Source organism: Carassius auratus, chromosome 28, assembly GCF_003368295.1.
Source record: "Carassius auratus strain Wakin chromosome 28, ASM336829v1, whole genome shotgun sequence".
NCBI classification, from domain to species: Eukaryota; Metazoa; Chordata; class Actinopteri; order Cypriniformes; family Cyprinidae; genus Carassius; species Carassius auratus.
The window spans coordinates 20,931,458-20,950,445 of record NC_039270.1 but is presented as its reverse complement, the minus strand read 5'-3'; the positions used below and the strand labels follow the sequence as shown (position 1 = coordinate 20,950,445).

General features: G+C 38.5%; 1 protein-coding gene across 6 annotated transcripts in view; it reads right to left on the bottom strand.

Moving 5' to 3' along the window:
- The window catches only part of LOC113047109 (E3 ubiquitin-protein ligase rnf213-alpha-like), a 114,530-nt gene that overhangs the window by 40,791 nt on the left and 54,751 nt on the right, over window positions 1–18,988 (bottom strand). For 5 of the 6 annotated variants that reach the window (XM_026208384.1, XM_026208385.1, XM_026208387.1 and 2 more), the window contains exons 59-64: window positions 10,284–10,458; window positions 10,093–10,187; window positions 9,537–9,788; window positions 9,131–9,263; window positions 8,087–8,170; window positions 1,689–1,869 (exon numbers count right to left, since the gene is read on the bottom strand). In XM_026208384.1, the coding sequence (XP_026064169.1) occupies window positions 1,689–1,869; window positions 8,087–8,170; window positions 9,131–9,263; window positions 9,537–9,788; window positions 10,093–10,187; window positions 10,284–10,458 (920 nt within the window). Of the gene's footprint in view, window positions 1–156; window positions 477–1,688; window positions 1,870–8,086; window positions 8,171–9,130; window positions 9,264–9,536; window positions 9,789–10,092; window positions 10,188–10,283; window positions 10,459–18,988 lie in introns of those variants that run through there. The other variant, XM_026208389.1, reaches the window with a different exon arrangement.

Genomic DNA, 18,988 nt, shown 5'->3' with positions numbered 1-18,988 from the left:
AGGAAGCTGGAATCAGGGCTGTCATACCAGCTAGACAATAATATCAACTAGTAAGGAAGCACTGCAAGTCGAGCACCTGGTTCTGAATCCAGCCCGAAAGAACACTGCAAAAAAATCTCATAGAGGATTATACACACATAACCACCAGCAAATTGATTTATTATATATATATGTGATAGCTTAGCACGTTACTGATCACTTCAAAGGGTCTCCTGTAGTAAAGCAATTTGTACCCCCTCCTATTTTAAAAAAGTTAAAACTTTTCTTCTTTTAATAGGTGTATGAATACCATTAACATTTCATGTACACACTTTAAGCTTTAGCATTCTAATTGTATATCATACATAATGTAGTCCAAATGTACAATTTGAACGATGTGGATGTCAGCCAAACAGACAAGTGGTAAGTAAAATTAAAAAAAAGTTACACACTTTACCTCGTGTTGCATAATGGGAGCCCAAGTGAAAAGAGGTCCCCTAACGACAAAAAGAAACGAGGAAATATCCAACAAATTTAAACTCGCACCAGTGTATACTTATCTGGAAAGCCTACAATCTACATTGGGCAATCAAGTATTACCAACAGGCTCCACATCCAGTGAACTTAGAACTTATATGTAACTGAAGTAGTGCAAAACAAGTACGGAAAGTGCATTCAGTCAACTTTTTAGTGCATGCAATTCACAATTTAGACTGCAACTGGGATAATTATTTTATCTTATTATTTTTTTTACAAGTTTTTGTAAAAGAAAAATTTTTACAAAAAGTTTTTAACTTAGAAAACAAGGTTTTAAGAGAAGCTCTGTGGCATGAAACTATGTTCCCACTGACACTAAAAATTCCTCTTTGATGGGGAGCTAGTTGCTGAAGCACATAGCTATTTCTTATATATAAATATATATAAATGAATACCAAAGACTTTTGCACTCTCTCTGTCTGTATTATGAAGACTGGTAAATTTAACAGGGAATTTCCCTAATAGTATTCCCAAATGGCCATTGTCTATGTTTCTCTATTCAAACATCAGTGGCCGAGTAAGTGCATTTAGTCAGCAATCACAATCTTAAACAATACAGTCGAGATCTCATGAAAGAACATGGGACCGGCTAAACAATGCTTTCATTAATTAGGTCGCTAAACTCCAGCATGTTAATGTTTTCAGATCATCGGCGGCGGCGCTTCCGCAATGGGTAGTCCGCAGTTACATGTTCATTTTTTGGACATTCGGCGCATTCTTTTGGGAAGGTTTGCTTAAATATGAAATATGAAATATTATTGCTAATATTCAATATATCGCCCAGCCCTAATTGTAATAGCAGGAAACTCAGCAAATAGACACTACCAGCTCAACTACACACAGCCTCCATTCAAGCCGCCATCTTGAAAACCCCTTAAACTCTATTCTAAAACACACACCAATGCAGAGAGAATAAGAGTGTGCCACTAAGAAGTCTAGCAGCTGCCTTTTGGACTTTAAACCTTGAGTTAAGCTGCCAGAGAACTACTGGTGAACGATCAATAAAAGTAAACATCTAAAGACCCATGGTATGAAATATCTCTCATAGACACATATGATACATGATGAGTTATATGTCATGATGATTAAAGGTTTGCTGAAGTCAATAACTGCAGTAACTACTATATCAAACCCCACAAATGGCATAGCACTAAATTTGCTGAATGTCTTACCCAGACTCCTCTCCGGTGTACCTTTCCACAGTGTAGATGAGGTCGTTGTGCAGGGTGATGAGGTAGCTGACAAGGGCGGTGGAGCACAGCCCCAGGCCACTTCTTTGTGGCAGCAGCACCTGCATGTCTGCGTCCAGACCCAGATCCTCTTGAGTGTAATCATTCGGCAGCTTTATCTCACCTGACACAAAGAGACCATCTCATGCATCACTCATCAATGGAAAAAATTAACAGTCATCTGTCAATTAATGCACCGTGGTCTAAAGTGGAAAGAAAGTGGTCATGACAGAGGAAAGAATAAGTCTGTGAATGCTTGTAAATATTTCGATTTCTACACTTTTTTTTTTTTTTTCCCCACTTTATTTTGATTTTTTTTTTTTTTCACATAAACAGAGTACATCACACAATTACAGATACCATTGTAATATCACATAAATGTAATCAATTCCGTCTCTTTTGTTCATAGAAAGAACCAAATAGCAAATAGAGACAGAATAAAGTTAATTCTAAGTTATAAAAAAAGGAATAATAAAAAGGAAATATACAATTATGGATCCGTCATATGATGCAACTTACGTCCAAACAGCATTCAGCATGAGAGAATAAAACAATGACATAAGTATAAACAATAAGCAAGAACAGCAACATAAACCAAAAAGTAAAAAGTAAAAAAAAAAAAAAAAAAAAAAAAGGAGAGATGATGAAATAAATAAAAAAATGAGAAGCCATATAAAGCTTGGTCATCCAAAGACATATTCAGGTTAATCTTGCGTGTAAGAAGATTCTTTACTGCCAGAGGGGATATAGACAGGTGTTTAAAACCATTTCACTTCCCTACACAATCTAGAAAAGGGCCCCAAATTTTATAAAAGTTGTCAGAAGACCCCTTTATTGTATGCCTAATTTTTTCTAGTTTGATAAAATGAAAGATATCATTAATCCATGAAGAATGAGTGGGAGGTGTAGGTGATTTCCAATTTATTAAAATTAGGCGTCTCGCCAGAAGAGTAACAAAAGCTACAAAATCAGTCTTATATTTGGGCATGTCAAGTGAAAGAGAAAGAGTACCAAATAGAGCTGTGACAGGCAAAGGTTGGACATAAATTCCAAGAACTTCAGATAATGTTTTAAAGATCAAAGACCAATATTTGTGTAGAGATGGACAAGACCAAAACATATGCGCAGTAGATGCAGGGGCTTGATGACAGCGATCACACATGGGATCTACCTCAGGATATATTTTAGAAAGTCTAACTTTGGTCCAGTGGCTGCGATGAAGGATTTTACACTGCATCAGACCCTGTCTGGCACAGAATGATGAGGAGTGCACACGACTTAGAATCTTTTCCCATTGTTCTTCTGGAATATTTTCTCCTATGTCTTCCTCCCACTGAGATTTAATAGATGCAAGTGAGCTTTCACGTAAGGAGCAGATTTCTTCATAAAAATGTGAGATCATACCCTTCATAACATGAATAGGTTTGAGGAAGGAGTCAATGGGAGTAACACTAGGGAGACTAGGAAACTGAGGGTGCGTGTCCCGAACAAAACTACGAACTTGCAAATATCTAAAAAAATTGTGTTTGGGCATTGCACAGTTTTCCCGTAATTGCTGGAAAGATGCAAATACATTATCTATATAAAAATCCTTAAATGTTATAATACCTAATGCCGACCACTGAGAAAAAGTCCTATCCATTAATGATGGTAAGAAAGCAAAATTTGCTGCTATAGGTGCAGAAATAGAAGAGGTTTGTAAACCAAAGTGGAGTCTGAATTGCCTCCAGATTCTCAATGTAGTTTTAACGATAATATTTTTGGTGTAGGGAGAAGATGAGCATTTAATGGGAGCATGTACTAAGGCTGCTAGCGAAGTAGGCATACATGAGGGAGCTTCCATGGTAAGCCATACAAATGAATCATGTGAAAAATCTTGATTTAACCAGTATTGCATGACCCTAAGATTTGTAGCCCAGTAATAAAACTGAAAGTTAGGTAAAGCCATTCCCCCAAGTATTTTGGGTCTCTGAAGAAAAGCCTTACGAATTCTGGGGATCTTTTTATTCCAAATAAAACCCAAAATTAGAGAATCAATTTGACGAAAAAAATGTTGAGGAAGGAAAATGGGTATGCACTGAAAATAATAAGAGAATTTTGGAAGAATATTCATTTTAACAGAGTTGATTCTTCCAGCCAAGGACAGGGGAAGCAGTGACCAGCGCTCAAAATCTTTCTCCATCTGTAGAAGCAACTTAGAAAAGTTAAATTTAAAAAGGTCTTTAAATGTATCTGTGATGCAAACTCCAAGATAGGTAAATCTATGATGAGAGATCTTAAATGGAAAATTAAGTAAAGGGTAATTTCTAGCAGCAGAGTTCAGTGGAAAAATCTCGCTCTTGCTTAGATTTAATTTATAACCAGAAATTGAACCAAAGGACTTTAAGACACCAAGTGCTGTAGGTATTGACCTATCCAAATCTGAAATGTAGAGAAGAAGGTCATCCGCATACAAAGATACCTTTTGTTCTGTACCCATTCTTTTTATGCCCATTATAGAAGAATCAGATCGCAGTGCAATAGAGAGAGGTTCAATAGCAATGGCAAAGAGTAGCGGACTCAGAGGGCATCCCTGGCGAGTGGACCGATGGAGGGGAAAATAACCTGAACGAGTATTATTGGTCCTGACAGAAGCTTGTGGGCCAGAATACAGTAACCTCACCCAAGAGATAAACTTATAACCAAAACCAAATTTTTCTAAAGTGTAAAAAAGATACCTCCACTCCACCCGGTCAAATGCTTTCTCTGCATCTAATGAAATGACAGCCTCTGGGACAACAGAAGAAGAGGGATTGTATACGATATTAAACAGTCTCCTAATATTAAAAAAAGAGTGTCTATTTTTTATAAACCCGGTCTGATCCGGGGAGATAATGGATGGTAAAATGGACTCTAAACGTATTGCCAACAACTTTGATAATATCTTAAAGTCAACATTAAGAAGACTGATCGGCCGGTAAGAAGTGCAGTGTAAGGGGTCTTTATTCTTCTTTAATATCAAAGAGATGGAAGCCTGATTAAGTGTCTGGGGGAGCTTGAGTGAATCAAATGATTCAAAATACATGTCAATCATCATGGGGGCCAATTTGTCTAGAAATTTTTTATAAAACTCTACTGGATACCCATCTGGCCCTGGACATTTACCATTTTGCATAGAGGTAATAGCTTGAGTGAGTTCTTCTATAGTGATTGGTTCTTCCAAATGGGCAGCAGAATCGACAATGGGTATGTTCAGTTTGCTAAAAAAGACATCAAAAGCAAGGGGGTTATCAGTTTGTTCAGATGTATATAGGGAAATAAAATATTCTTTAAAATGATCATTAATTAGCTGAGGGTTTGTTGTTACCCCTGATGAGGTTTGAATCTGAGGAATGAGATGCGAGGATGAATCCTGTCTTAATTGATGGGCCAGCAACTTGCTTGCCTTATCACCCTCTTCATAGTATTTGTATCTAGATCTAAGCATTAAATTCTCTGCGTAGCATGATGAAAGAATGTCAAATTCTGCTTGTAGAGCAAGACGCTCCCTATATATATCTGGGGATGCAGAAACTGCATAGATATTATCTATATGGGCGATTTTCTGAATGATCTCTGATAGTTTATGCTTCCTCATTTTTTCCCTATATGCAGTGTATGAGATGATTTCCCCTCTTAAGTACACCTTCATGGTTTCCCAAAGGAGGGATGCTGAAACATCTGAAGACTTGTTTGTCAATATAAACAAATCTATCTGATTAGAAACAAATTCCACAAATTGCTCATCTGACAACAAACGGGTATTTAAACGCCACGGTGGACGTGTGCCCTCGAGTTCCTTAATACACATCTTCATACTATGGTCTGAAATAACAATAGCGTTGTATGAGCATAACTCAACTGAAGAAATTAACCTGTTATCTATCAAAAAAAAGTCAATCCGAGTAAAAGTATGATGAACCTGAGAAAAGAAAGAGTATTCTTTCCCAGACGGGTTAAAAAAGCGCCAAGGATCAGAGACCTTAAATTCCTCCATAAAAGACTGAATCACCTTTGCAGACTTTGATGGTGTATTATGTCTAACAGAGGAACGATCAAGTTTGGGATTAATCCAGCAATTAAAATCACCTCCCAAAATAAGATGTTGAGAAGAAGTATCAGGTAGTACAGAAAATAAATGTCTAAAAAAATTATCGTTATCCCAGTTAGGCGCATAAACATTGGCGAGAATAACTGGAAAATTACTGATTTTACCTGTGACAATGACAAATCTACCATTGGGATCTGCTATGACATCAGAGCACACAAAAGGAACTGACCTGTGTATAAGAATTGCAGCACCCCTGGCTTTACCCTGAAATTTGGAGTGAAATACCTGCCCAACCCATCTTCTCCTCAACAATAGGTGGTCGTGAATTTTAAGATGTGTTTCTTGAAGATAGACAATGTGAGCTCCTAAATGTTGGAGGTGATGTAGTATCTTGCTACGCTTAACGGGATTGTTCACTCCATTACAGTTCCAACTAATAAATGTAAAACTCCTCCCACTTAGATGTTGCGTCATTTTAGGTTGTGGCATAGATGATATGGATCAAATTTTGAATGTGAAATAATTGTTTACTGTGAAACTGACAAAAATTGAGCGGAGACCAAGGAAAGAGGAAGAGAAAACAAAGCGAGAAAAAAGAAAGAAAAAAAACAAAAATAAAAAAATAAAAATAAAAAAAAAAAAAACACATGAAAACAGCAACAAAACCCCTTTTCTCCCACCCCCCACCCACCTCAGCAGAAGCATCTCCCCAAACGAGACACATGCACTTTACCCTTTTAACACTCGGACAGCTACAATTAACTCTATGCTGCCTGGGAGAAAGTGCAATAATAATAATAAAAATAATAATAATTAAACACAAATAAATAAAAACAGAGGACTAAACTTTGTCCATAACACCAATAACGTGTGCGAACTTATGTTAAACTAACATAATTATATTAATAGGAACAACACTCGCAGGCAAGTTATCGAGCAGAGTGACAATAGCCATATTTTGGTCAGTGCACACTGTTTAAAGCCAAACTGACTACATGATATTTACCTCAGGTATTAGCAGGTAAGACAGTTTTTTTTATAAAGTCCGATGCGGCGGCCGGGTCCTCAAACTTGTGTACAGCACCATTGGAGAGAGTGATCCGCAGCACAGCTGGAAACAGAAGGCCAAACTTAACCCCGGGGCATGAGTGAAGGAGACGTTTTGAATCCTTGAAAGCAGCTCGTTTCTTCACAACAGCAGTTGTATAGTCCGCAAAGACAGATCTCTTATTTCCATCATGCATCAGAGGAGATAGCTGCGCGGCGCGTCGTAGAATCTCATCACGGGCTTGAAAGTAGTGGACTCTAATGACAAGGGGACGGGGGGGCTCCCCCTTCCTTGGCCTCTCACGCAGTGTACGATGTGCCCTGTCAAGTAGAGGTTTCTCCTGAAGATGCAGCAAGCTCTGCAAAAGCTGAGAGACGAAGTCAGCTGGATGCGAACCCTCAACTCCCTCTGGTAATCCGACGAGGCGAATATTGTTCCTTCTGGATCTTCCCTCCAGATCTTCACATTTGGCATCCAGTTGTACCACCTGTTTTTGAAGCGTGGATATGACTGATTGCATTTCAGTTATGCGATCACTGTGATCAGATGCCGAACGTTCCAGTTCTCTAATAGTGTCAGCGTTAGCGTCAACTTTTTGCTGCAAAGGGCCTAGCCAGTCTTTAACTTCTTGTCTAACTGTGACGATCTCTGACCGCAGATCCGATGACAATAAGTCAATTTTCTGGCAAATATCATTTTTGACTGACTCCAACATGCCCTGAATGACAGTTATGTTTGCAGATGAACTGTCTGTAAACTTGATGTTTGCCGAGGCCTCATCAGCATCCTCCGGCGAGTGTGCAGTTTTGCCGCGGCCGCTCTTACCCGCGTCGGTTTTCGCTCGAGAAGACGACATATTCGTGACTTACAGTCAATGCGAGTGATTCTTCTAATGTTAGTAAACTATTTTTACAACTTGTATAAAGAAATTATACAAAACTGTGCAAATAAATGAGTAAATGGAACACTTTCTCTCAGAGCAGCGGGGAAACACGTCTTACATCCTTGCTAGAAACAGCGCCCCCCTCGATTTCTACACTTAACTTCAATAAAATACTCAATTTGAAATACTTGAAAAGTACAATGTTTTGAGATATTAGTTAATTCACACTGTGTTTGTCTACAATTGTGACTTGATGAAGATCAGACAATATTTTAATCAATGCAGTAATCCAGTTATTTTAACAAACTTATGCTTGCCATTGTAGGTAGGAGATGGGTTACCTGTGGTAGTCAGTGATACCCTGATTTGGTTCCAAGTTGATATAAAGATTTTTATGCGCTTTTCATACCAAGCAGCGAGTGAAGCTGTTGAATGAAAACATGGCACAATCACTATTTTTGCAATGAAAGCAAACTTGATTATTAGAGAAATTGTGAGAGAGAGTTCAAATCAAAGCAGTCTGGATATCCGGTTCGCGAACTAATCATTCAGTTCACCAAATCGAACTGAATAGTTTTAAACGGTTCGCATCTCTAATATGCATTAATCCACAAATGACTTAAGCTGTTAACTTTTTTAATGTGGCTTACACTCCCTCTGAGGTCAAACAAACCAATATCCTGGTGAAATTAATGTACTCAAACAGTACACTGACTGAACTGCTGTGAAGAGAAACTGAAGATGAACACCGAGCCGAGCCAGATAACGAACAAAACATTGACTCATTCAAGAGTCAAGAACCGTTTCTGTCAGACGCGTCCGATTCGTGAACCGAGGAGCTGATGATACTGCGCATGTGTGATTCAGCGTGAAGCAGACAGACACACAGGGTGTCTGAACTGAACTGATTCTGAACTCTCTCTCACAACAGATACGGAAGAGAAGACAATGCTGAATTAAGTCATCGTTTTTGCTATATTTGGACCAAAATGTATTTTCGATGCTTCAAAAAATTCTAACCGACCCTCTGATGTCACGTGGACTACTTTGATGATGTTTTTCTTACCTTTCTGGACATGGACAGTATACCGCACACACAGCTTCAATGGAGGGACTGAGAGCTCTCGGACTAAATCTAAAATATCTTAAACTGTGTTCCAAAGATAAACGGAGGTTTTACGGGTTTGAAACAACATGAGGGTAAGTTATTAATTACATAAATTTGCTATCTGGGTGAACTAACCCTTTAAAATGGGCAAATCAATCATCGACAAGCTTACTGAAATTATTAACAACAATGTAATGATCAATCATTGACCAATCATTTATATCTCCATACTGACTCAAAAATTTCCCCAAGGCAATCATCAATAATATGGTGGTACCTGCTTTCTGATTTTGCAGGAACTCTCCAATAGTGTTGTAGTTTAGCTCTGTCGTGTTCTGGAACTTTTTTACCAAATCCCTCTGGAGAACCAAGATGTCTGGAAGGAACCGCACCAACCGTAGCTCTGCTTCCTGAAATATACAGCTTTACAGTTGCTGTTTTCTCAAAATTTTTCCACTCTGTTTTATAACTGCAGATACATCCACCACTAACCAGCATGTTAAAACTAAATAAACTATGGCTGGTCCTTCATATGTCAGTAAGACTAACATCAAAGTCAACCATGCTAATAATCAAATGACTGTCTGCACAACATAAACAATCGGTCTAGAAAGCAGGCATCATGAAATACATACTCTAATTGTTCAACTAATGACAAACACTCTGGTTGATAAATATCTTACCCTCTGAAGGAACCTCCAGAGCACTGGCAAGGTGTCCCGGCCATTGTTTTGCTCCACAATGTGTGTCAAACTCAACATCGAGAGCTTCCTTCTGCAGCTCCAGATGGATGAATTATGGATGAGGGAGTTCTGGGGCAGAGAGCGAAGGAAAAGCCCTGGCTCCCCAAATGTCAACTTCATTACTGGATTAGAAGACACTCGTTCATCTTTCCTGATGAAGAAGTTTACTTCCTTTAGCTGATGCTCCAAAACCTGAGAGAAAGATCAAAGAATGGAAAGTAATAATCCGCTAATCTAAGGGTTAATATAAATATCCTACTACTGAGGTCCTTAATGCAACAATTAACACATTTTAAACATTCAGGTTTCAGCTTTTGTTAGGTCCAGTATTATAAAACAACTACTTAACAATGAAATATGTTTTTAACTGTAAATACATTTATAGATCCATTTCCATTGCTAAAGGCAACATGATTTACACACTAAAACTAAAATGCAAAAAAAGTCGCATAATGCATTCTGGGTTCTGTGATGTACTAAAAGATGACATGTTGACCTTCAGCTGGTTTGTGATGACATCAGTATTCATGGCATTTTCCCATCCATTTCTTGTATCTTTAGTGGATAGGTTTGGATCATAAGGAACTGGCCCTATTTAGAATAACAAAATATAATATTTCTAGAATATCTGAGGCAGGAGATCAATATGGCAAGTGACAAATTTAAGATGAGTTGTGGGACTCTTACACTTGCTGGTCTGATGGGGATCCAGTAGACTGTGGATGGTCAAATGAATTGAACTGACTGTATCATCCAGCCCTTTGCCTAGAGCTCTGCTTAGTTGCTCCATGTCCTTCAAAATATGGGCTATCAGGAATGGGCCAGGATCCAGAACAGCAGGCTTGATGATCTGCTTGTAACTCTTAAGAGAAACATGCAAGAATATGGGATGAATATAATTAAAGGTGCTTGAATGTTTTTAAGTGTTCATGTTTTTACTATCACTCTTTGTTGTATAAAATGATAAAATTTAACTGATTTCCCACCATATTTCTGATATTATCGATCAATCTTATCAGATTAATTTTGATAATTCACTTTTATTTTAAATCCGTGAGTGCAGTGCAGCTGCATTGCGTTATCTTGTCATTAGCATTTTCTTTTCTCCTCTACTCAATCGCTACTCTCTCTCACTCAAGTTCATCAAACAACTGTGGTAAGAACATTTCATCACGGTGAGTAATGGCTTCCCCTGTTATTGTTATTTGCACCTCTTGCCACATGTACAGTTTATCTATCTCTGTCGCTGATGAGGGATTCACATGTGGTAAATGCAGGGAAATAGTTAGGCTAACAGAGAAGATTTTATTTCAGAATTAGAGACACGCATCCAAACTTTAATTGAGTACAGTAAGAATGTTAGGGCTCTAGATAGGGCTTTGGATGAGTCTAGCTCAGGGATTCCTGTATATTGTTCGGTTCCGGAGGCAGACAGACTTGCTAAACCGACCATCTGCTAGCTGCCTCACGTCACAGAGGTCAGTTAATTATCAGCACATAGAGACTCTTTCACCTAGATATCACACTATAGAGACTGTGTCTGTTCCCCGAACAAGAAAATACAAAAAACGTCCAAACCAATTTAAGAGTAACAATTTAATTTAGGTTCAACAAATAAAAAACAGATGCAATATGGATAAACAAATGATAAAGCTTGGCTTATTGAATATCAGATCCCTTTCTACGAAAACACTTTTTGTAAATAATATGATCATTGATCAATCTAGATGTGATCTGTTTGACAGAAACCTGGCTAAAACCTGATGATTACATTATTTTAAATGAGTCCACCCCCCGAAATTACAGTTTTAAACATGAGCCGTGTCCAAAAGGCAAAGGGGGAGGTGTTGCTTCAATTTATAACAAAGTTTTAAGGATTTCTCAGAGGGCAGGTGTAACGGTGGCATGCCCTAGTGACTTTTTGGAAACAGTATCTATTTCATAGTTGGGGTGCCAAACAGGATTTTGGCCGGTCACCAAATAAATTTCTAAATACCATAATAACCCAGGGAGATTTTTAGAACCACAGTTACACAAAAACTAGATGGATTGCTTGTATGTTAGTTGGTAGAAAACAAACAACAACTTGCAGTTTGAAAGAATTCATTATTATATATATATTTTCCCCTCTTTATACACAATTCTGGACACAAATCAAAACCCCATATAAACACAGGAGGAAAGGAAAAAAACAAATGAATAATAATAAAAAAAATTAAATAATGATAAATAGAAAAACAATTGTAAACGACAAGGTTTTCATACAAGCATAATTAAATGAACTGAGTAGACGTCAAAGTAAACAAGATCAGCAGATCCGAGGCATTCTCTTCCAAATTCTCTTCTAAAACACTCATCAGCGGTCCAAAAAAAACAAAAAAAAAAACAGGATTAGTATATATTTTTTTCTCTTAACCAACCAAAGTCATAGATATACTGAAAGGGAAATTAAATGGAAGTCAGTAATATAAATCGGTCACTTAAAGTGACTCGTGAATGTGTGGTTGAAGTGCATGCGATTAGGTGCGTTAGTGTGCAAACAATATCGCTGACCATGTCTGGCAGGGAAAAGTTCCTTGGGAGGCAGTGTTTTCTCTGGATTAGCAAAACCCAATGGAATGAAGATCTTGTGAGTTCCTTCAGCAGTTCGTTACACTCTCTGCAGCCTGGTGAATCTTTATTTCCGAACCTGACCTAATACAGCGTGCGTCTCATTCCCGCCGATCAACTCCTCAGGTAAGAATTGCGTCCATTGTGTGGTTTTCTTACCTGCCACTTGGTGTTTGAGTTTACCCCCCCCCCCCTTTTTTCCCAGCCATTCTTCCTTTATATAATCTCGACTTAATTGTTTCACATCCCGATATGAGCACGGAAGGGGCGGATTTTCTTTACACCGCCACACAGGTTTCAAATATAACTAATTTGAATTAATGGTGCTTCATTTAACATTATCAAGAGAAACAAATGTTAATGATAAATCCGGGATCAGCATTTATAGACATTCTGAACTCTATTGGGATTAGACAACACATCTCAGGACCTACTCATTGTCGAAATCATACTCTGGAGATAATACTGTCACATTGAATTGATGTTGATGGTGTTGAAATTATGTAGACAAGCGAGGATCATTATTTAGTTTTGTGCAAACTTCATATTGCCAAAATTCTAAATTCTACTTCTTGTTACAAGTATTGTAGAATCATAACTTCTACCACAAAAGAATGCATTTGTAAGTTGTCTTCCTGATGTATCCAAATTCCTTAGCATATCCAAAACCTTAGAATAACTTGATGATGTAACAAAAACTATGGACTCTCTCTTTCCTAGCATTTTAAATACAGTTGCTCCTTTACACCTAAGGAAGGTTAAGGAAAACAGTCTGACACCATGGTATAATGAGCACACTGGCACTCTTAAATCGTACCTATATGACCGCCATCAATTCGTAGCAGTGAATGCAGAGGTATCATATCGATCACAAGGGCAGTATGGAGTACCTCAAGGCTCAGTACTAGGGCCGCTTCTCTGAAACACACTGTAACAACTAATTAAATTTAAAATTAAATTAAATTAAATTAAATTAAATTAAATTAAAATTAAAATTAAATTAAATTAAATTAAATTAAATTAAATTTAAAATTAAATTAAAAAATAAATTTATGCATTTAGCAGACGCTTTTATCCAAAGCGACTTAAAGTGCATTCAGGCTATCAATTTTTACATATCATGTGTTCCCAGGGAATCGAACCCCTAACCTTGCGCTTGCTTGCTTGCTAGCGCAGTGCTCTACCAGTTGAGCTACAGGAACACTAATTATAATTAATAAATAAATTAATAATTAATAATAATTAACTAATTAATTAGCGGTTGGTATTCAACCATCTGTTCCATATTAATGAATCCTAACTCTAACACATTCTGTACTCAAAGACCAGAACTTGAGTTAAAGAAAAAACAAGGACTTTCGTTTTACAACATCTTCCAACATAACTCACCATTCGGGCGCCGCAATGTCGGCAACAGCCTGGCATGGGTGACAATTATTACACCTTCGAGACAGTCCAGAGAGACCCGCGTGAGCCTCAAAGGAAAGACCAACACCCGCCTTTTTTCTTTACTACTCACGAAAACACATTCCACAACTCAGACACACACACACACATGCATAATTTTTGGCTCGCACATGGAGCTTTTTCGATTAAACTACCTCTAAATGTATTTAAATGTATCTCTTTATGTACTCAAATGTATTCATGTGGCATAGTGGAAAAGATGAATGTTACTGTGTGTTTAATCAAACTTTATTTGCAAGTAGTTAGGAACAACTCTGTCTCTGTATCCCTGACTCGCAAAATTATAGTTTTTGGTGTCTGTATAATCGTAAAAACCCGAATGTAACGAATCTTGACAGCAAATTACAAAAAGATGCACTGTTTCAGAAGAACAATCTTTCTGAGGAAAAATGTTTAATTTTGTCATCGACATAAATTAGACCAGTGGGCGGAAATCAGCAAACAAAGAAGATTTTTCCCGCCTCAGTTTCTCACACTTCATTGGTTCATACGGAAAGATAGGTGCATACCTACCTTTCCATAAAAACAAAGGAAAAACCTTGTTCTTGGCATTCCACCAGAGAAAGAGGGGGGTTCTCAGCTTCATGATCGGATTTCTCAAGAAGTTCCTCTGTTTGTTATTCTTTACTTTTCTTTTCATTTTAGTCTTTCTTTATTGTCTTCTGATATTTGACTTCGTTCAATTGTCTTCACGAGCCAAACGAACTTAAGTCTAATCATCTTTTGCAAAGTTTACATTCACGTTAACCATCGAGCTCGCGCATCATCTGCTCTGGAAAGAACAACACTGAAGCTGCAACAACGGACAATTTGAACTACACACAAGAGCCAGATCAAAGCAATTACTTTCTTATATCGCAACTTAAAATTGCTGTTTAAGGTTGTATAGGCTACTCCATTTTTGTGAAATTCATTATTCAATTATTCAATAACTTGGGGTCTCTTGCAAAGTTAACTGTTTGAAAATTGTCACTGAGATCTGCTTTCACTCTTTCTCTCGCTCTCGTTTCTCTCCCTCTCTATCTCATTACTACTCTCGTTCGTTTATCTTGTTTAAATTGTACTGTTTGAAGAATTTCAGAATTTCAGAAATCTATATAGTACAGACACAGAAAATATAGTTTTTTATCCCTGATCAGAAGATTAATATTTCTAGGAGTTTGTAAGAAGGGTATTTTTATTGATTTTTGATAAGGAAGTGTAGCTTTCAGTTTGCGGGAAGAACATCTAGATAACTTAAATTAATTCTAGTAAAGGTTACCTTTAAATGATTAAATATTCCCTCTTTGGGTAATTTAATATTTGTAAGCAATGAGCACATCATATTCATAGACTCTATGATATTCACTTAATTTGAGTTAATTATTCCCCAGAAAGTGATTGTTGCTACATATTTTATGGTGGAGTTATTTTGGGCAGTGTTCAAACGTTGTTTTTGTAAGCAATATTCATATTCATATATGAATATTGGTTATCGGCTCATCTTAATCTCTGTCTGTTGCAGCACGCAATTTGGCACTCCTAAGGTAGTCAATCAGTCCTGCCGACACAAACAATGCAATCTCTGGGACCAGTACCTAATCCGGGGCCTAAAACGGGGGCCACTCTCTTTTAAAAGAGGGTTCTAGGGAACAGCCCAAATTTGCAGTGCTGTCTGGCGGTTGATATCTTGGTGTTGCCAGGTTGTGTTATAAGTCACAAGCTGTTTGAGAGGGTGCAACGCCAGAGTAACAGAGGGACGGGGACACTGCGGTTGAGTGTTTGGGAGCGCCAGGGAGGCTGACCGCGCCGCTGGTTTCCACCCAGGTGAGCCAAATGTGATAAAACCCATCCACTTATTATAAGGCACAGAATATTAGATATTCCCCCAGATATATGTTAAGTGTTTGGTCCACTTTTCCTCTCTAAGCCACACACTTTTCCTAGGTCTCTTACTCCCATAGCCACACGTGCTGTATACCCTAGCAGAAACTCTTGCGAAGGGTAGCAGGCTTAGCCCCTTTATTCTCTTCCTAACACTTCCAGAGTTTGTATTCATTCAATTTCTTTGCAGACCAATTTATTTGGTGTTTTGGTTTTCACTGTGCTATTTCCTTTCTTAACCTTTTTCATGCTGTTGTGTTTTTGTTTCTTACAGTTCACAGAGAGATCAAAGAGAACATTTGGAGAGAGAAGCCCGAGAGGGACTTGAGGCAAAGCTCCGACAAAGTGAAGCCCTCCTTGAAAGGGCTGAAATCGAACTGAAAGAAAGAGATGCTAAAGCTAAGGCCTAAGAAAATCACCTGAAAATGTCCCGAGCTGATATCCATGACCTTACCTTTCTAAAAGATGAACTTGACATTGTTCACAGAGAACTGAAACATTCTTACAGACTGCAAAAAGTGAACAGAAAGAGGAAACACACTCCACAGAGTTTCCCTTGGCCAGTGAACCCAAGCCTTTCAGCCAAGAACTTAGAACTGAAAAAGGGGGTGAAAGCCTGATTTTCAAAATGTCACCAGCCAGCCTCCACGAACCCCCGTCAGCAGCAGGAGAGGGAAAACCCTTCCAGAAAGTCCTGGTCACCGGCACGGACACATAGCTCCCAAAGAACTGGACAAGCTGGCTAGAAACATCCCTATGTAACAGATATGCAGGTCATTGATTCATGGGTTGAATTCAGGCATATAAAATGAAACCTTTCTAAACTAAATGCCTGGCGCCAGCCTGGCTGGATTTAAATTATTTACGATACCCGTGCGAGCCTCAAAGGAGAGACAAAACCTCCCACATTCCTAAGCACACACACACAAACTTTTCTTAAAGGGGGGGTGAAATGCTATTTCATGCATACTGAGTTTTTTACACTGTTAAAGAGTTGGATTCCCATGCTAAACATGGACAAAGTTTCAAAAATTAAGTTGTACGTTTGAAGGAGTATTTCTGTTCCAAAAATACTCCTTCCGGTTTGTCACAAGTTTCGGAAAGTTTTTTTCGAGTATGGCTCTGTGTGACGTTAGATGGAGCGGAATTTCCTTATATGGGTCCTGAGGGCACGTTTGCCGGAAGAGCGCGCGCTCCCGTATAGCAGAGCAGAGAGAGGCTGTGCACAGACAATCACTGATCAGAGCGAGAGCGTCGCGAAATGTCACAAAAGGAGTGTGTTTTTGGTTGCCAGGGCAAGACAACGCTGCACAGATTACCAAAGAAAAAACAGCATTAAGGGACCAGTGGATGGAGTTTATTTTTACAGAGCATCAACGGAGTTGTTCAAGTGTTTGTGTTTGTTCCCTGCATTTCTAAAATGCTTGTTTTACAAACAAAGCCCAGTTTGATGACGGATTTGCGTATCGTTTATTTCTTAAGGATGATGCAGTCCCAACGAAAAAGGGTCACGATTGTGTGTTGGAACCACAGGCGGTGAGTAAAACTGCTTAAAATATCTCTGCCTCCTTGTTAGTGCGTCCGCCTCCCATCGGAGACCCGGGTTCGAGCCCCGCTCGGAGCGAGTCCTTGCTGCTGCTGCTCTCGTTCAGTTTCAGCCTTCACAGCTGTCACAGCTTCCACATGCTCTCAACGCAACTGGCGCTCGTGATTCTTTAGCTCCGCCCACACGTCACGCCTCCAGGCGCTCGTGTTTTTCCGGGAAAAATCGGTACAGACTATCTTTCTCTTATGAATATAATAAAACTAAATACTTTTTGGAGTTATGAAGGATGCAGTACTACTCTATAGGTACTCAAGATTAACATGATATTGAGTGAAAACGAGCATTTCACCCCCCCTTTAATAATAAAGTCCTTTATAATATGTATTTTGAATATGTTCATGTAAAAATAAAATGGTTAATCCTTGTTATGTGAAGAGTATAAGTTGCTAGCTTATACTTTGGAAATGTTTATCCTAATTTTAATGTTCTCAAATAAGAATCATGATTCTGTAACCCTACCCCTGACCAGCTCATAAAACTTTATGATCCCACTGGGAAACAGGACAGGAAAGCTAACTCTTAGAAAAGAGAATAGTAAAATCTACTCAAATGTATTCTCAATGTATTAAGTATTGCTTTTTGGTCCATTAGATGTTTCCCCATATAAATTGGAGTATCTGCAGTTTTATCATGTGTTAATCAAACTTTAAATGTGTGTAATTCTGCACTGGAATGTAACTTCATGTTTTGATCATTTATATATGTTATTTTTGGTATCGGTTTAATCGTCATGCTTTGACGGACTCACTTATATAAAGTAAATTAATGAAAAATGTATTAATCTGTAATTACGAACTTGCTAGAATATCACTGTTGAAATCTGTTAAGCCATAATTTATTAGGGTGGGTGTTTCCACAGAGACAAAGGAACTTTTTCCCGCTTCAGATCGCGGACGTTCATTGGTTGTTCACGCGAACAGAGGCGTGAACCATTCCAAGCCATAAGAGCTTGACCCAGGAAGTTCCTCCCTCTCTTCGCTCTTGCCTTTTTCTCTGACCCTGCTCGTCCTTCTGCGAGGCCTCTGTCCGCGCTCCTCTCGCCGTCCCTCTCAGCACGGCGGCTGAGAGGACAGCCGTTCTCATGGCTCCTTCGGGAGCTTTCATTTCCGTTGTTTTGTTTCTTTTCTTTACTAAGTTTATTCGCCTATTCGCCTCTCCACACGAGGAAGACGAATTCCGAAACATTGCTTTGTTGGACCTTTCAAATACCGCGCGATTCCGCAGCGACCCCCGGAAGACACGACAGAACAGAACCACGCTCACGCTGTTCAAAACGCACGCTGGTCCCCAAAGACCACGCTCACGCTGCACCAGCGCACAAAGCATCACAAGAGACACCTGCAAGTATCATTTTCTATGGAGATTTAAATGCTGCTTAAAGTTTGTCTATGATTTGATTTGTTGTTGTCTTTTAAGGTGTAACAGATATGCAGGTCATCGATTCATGGGTTGAATTCAGGCATATAAAATGAAACCTTTCTAAACTAAATGCCTGGCGCCAGCCTGGCTGGATTAAAATTATTTACGATACCCGTGCGAGCCTCAAAGGAGAAACAAAACACATTCCACAACACACACACATAAGCACACACACACAAACAAACCTTTCTTAACGTTCTTCACCTTCGTCATTTTATTAATAATATGTATTTTGAATATGTTTGTGCGTTGCATAAAATGGTTTATCCTTGTTATGCAAGGATTTTAATTTTACTGACTTGTAAATTGGAAATGTTTCTCTTAACTTTAATGTTCTCAAATAGAGTCATGATTCTGTAACCCTACTCCTGACCAGGTCGTAAAACTTTAAGATCCCACTGGGAAACAAGACAGGAAAGCTAACTCT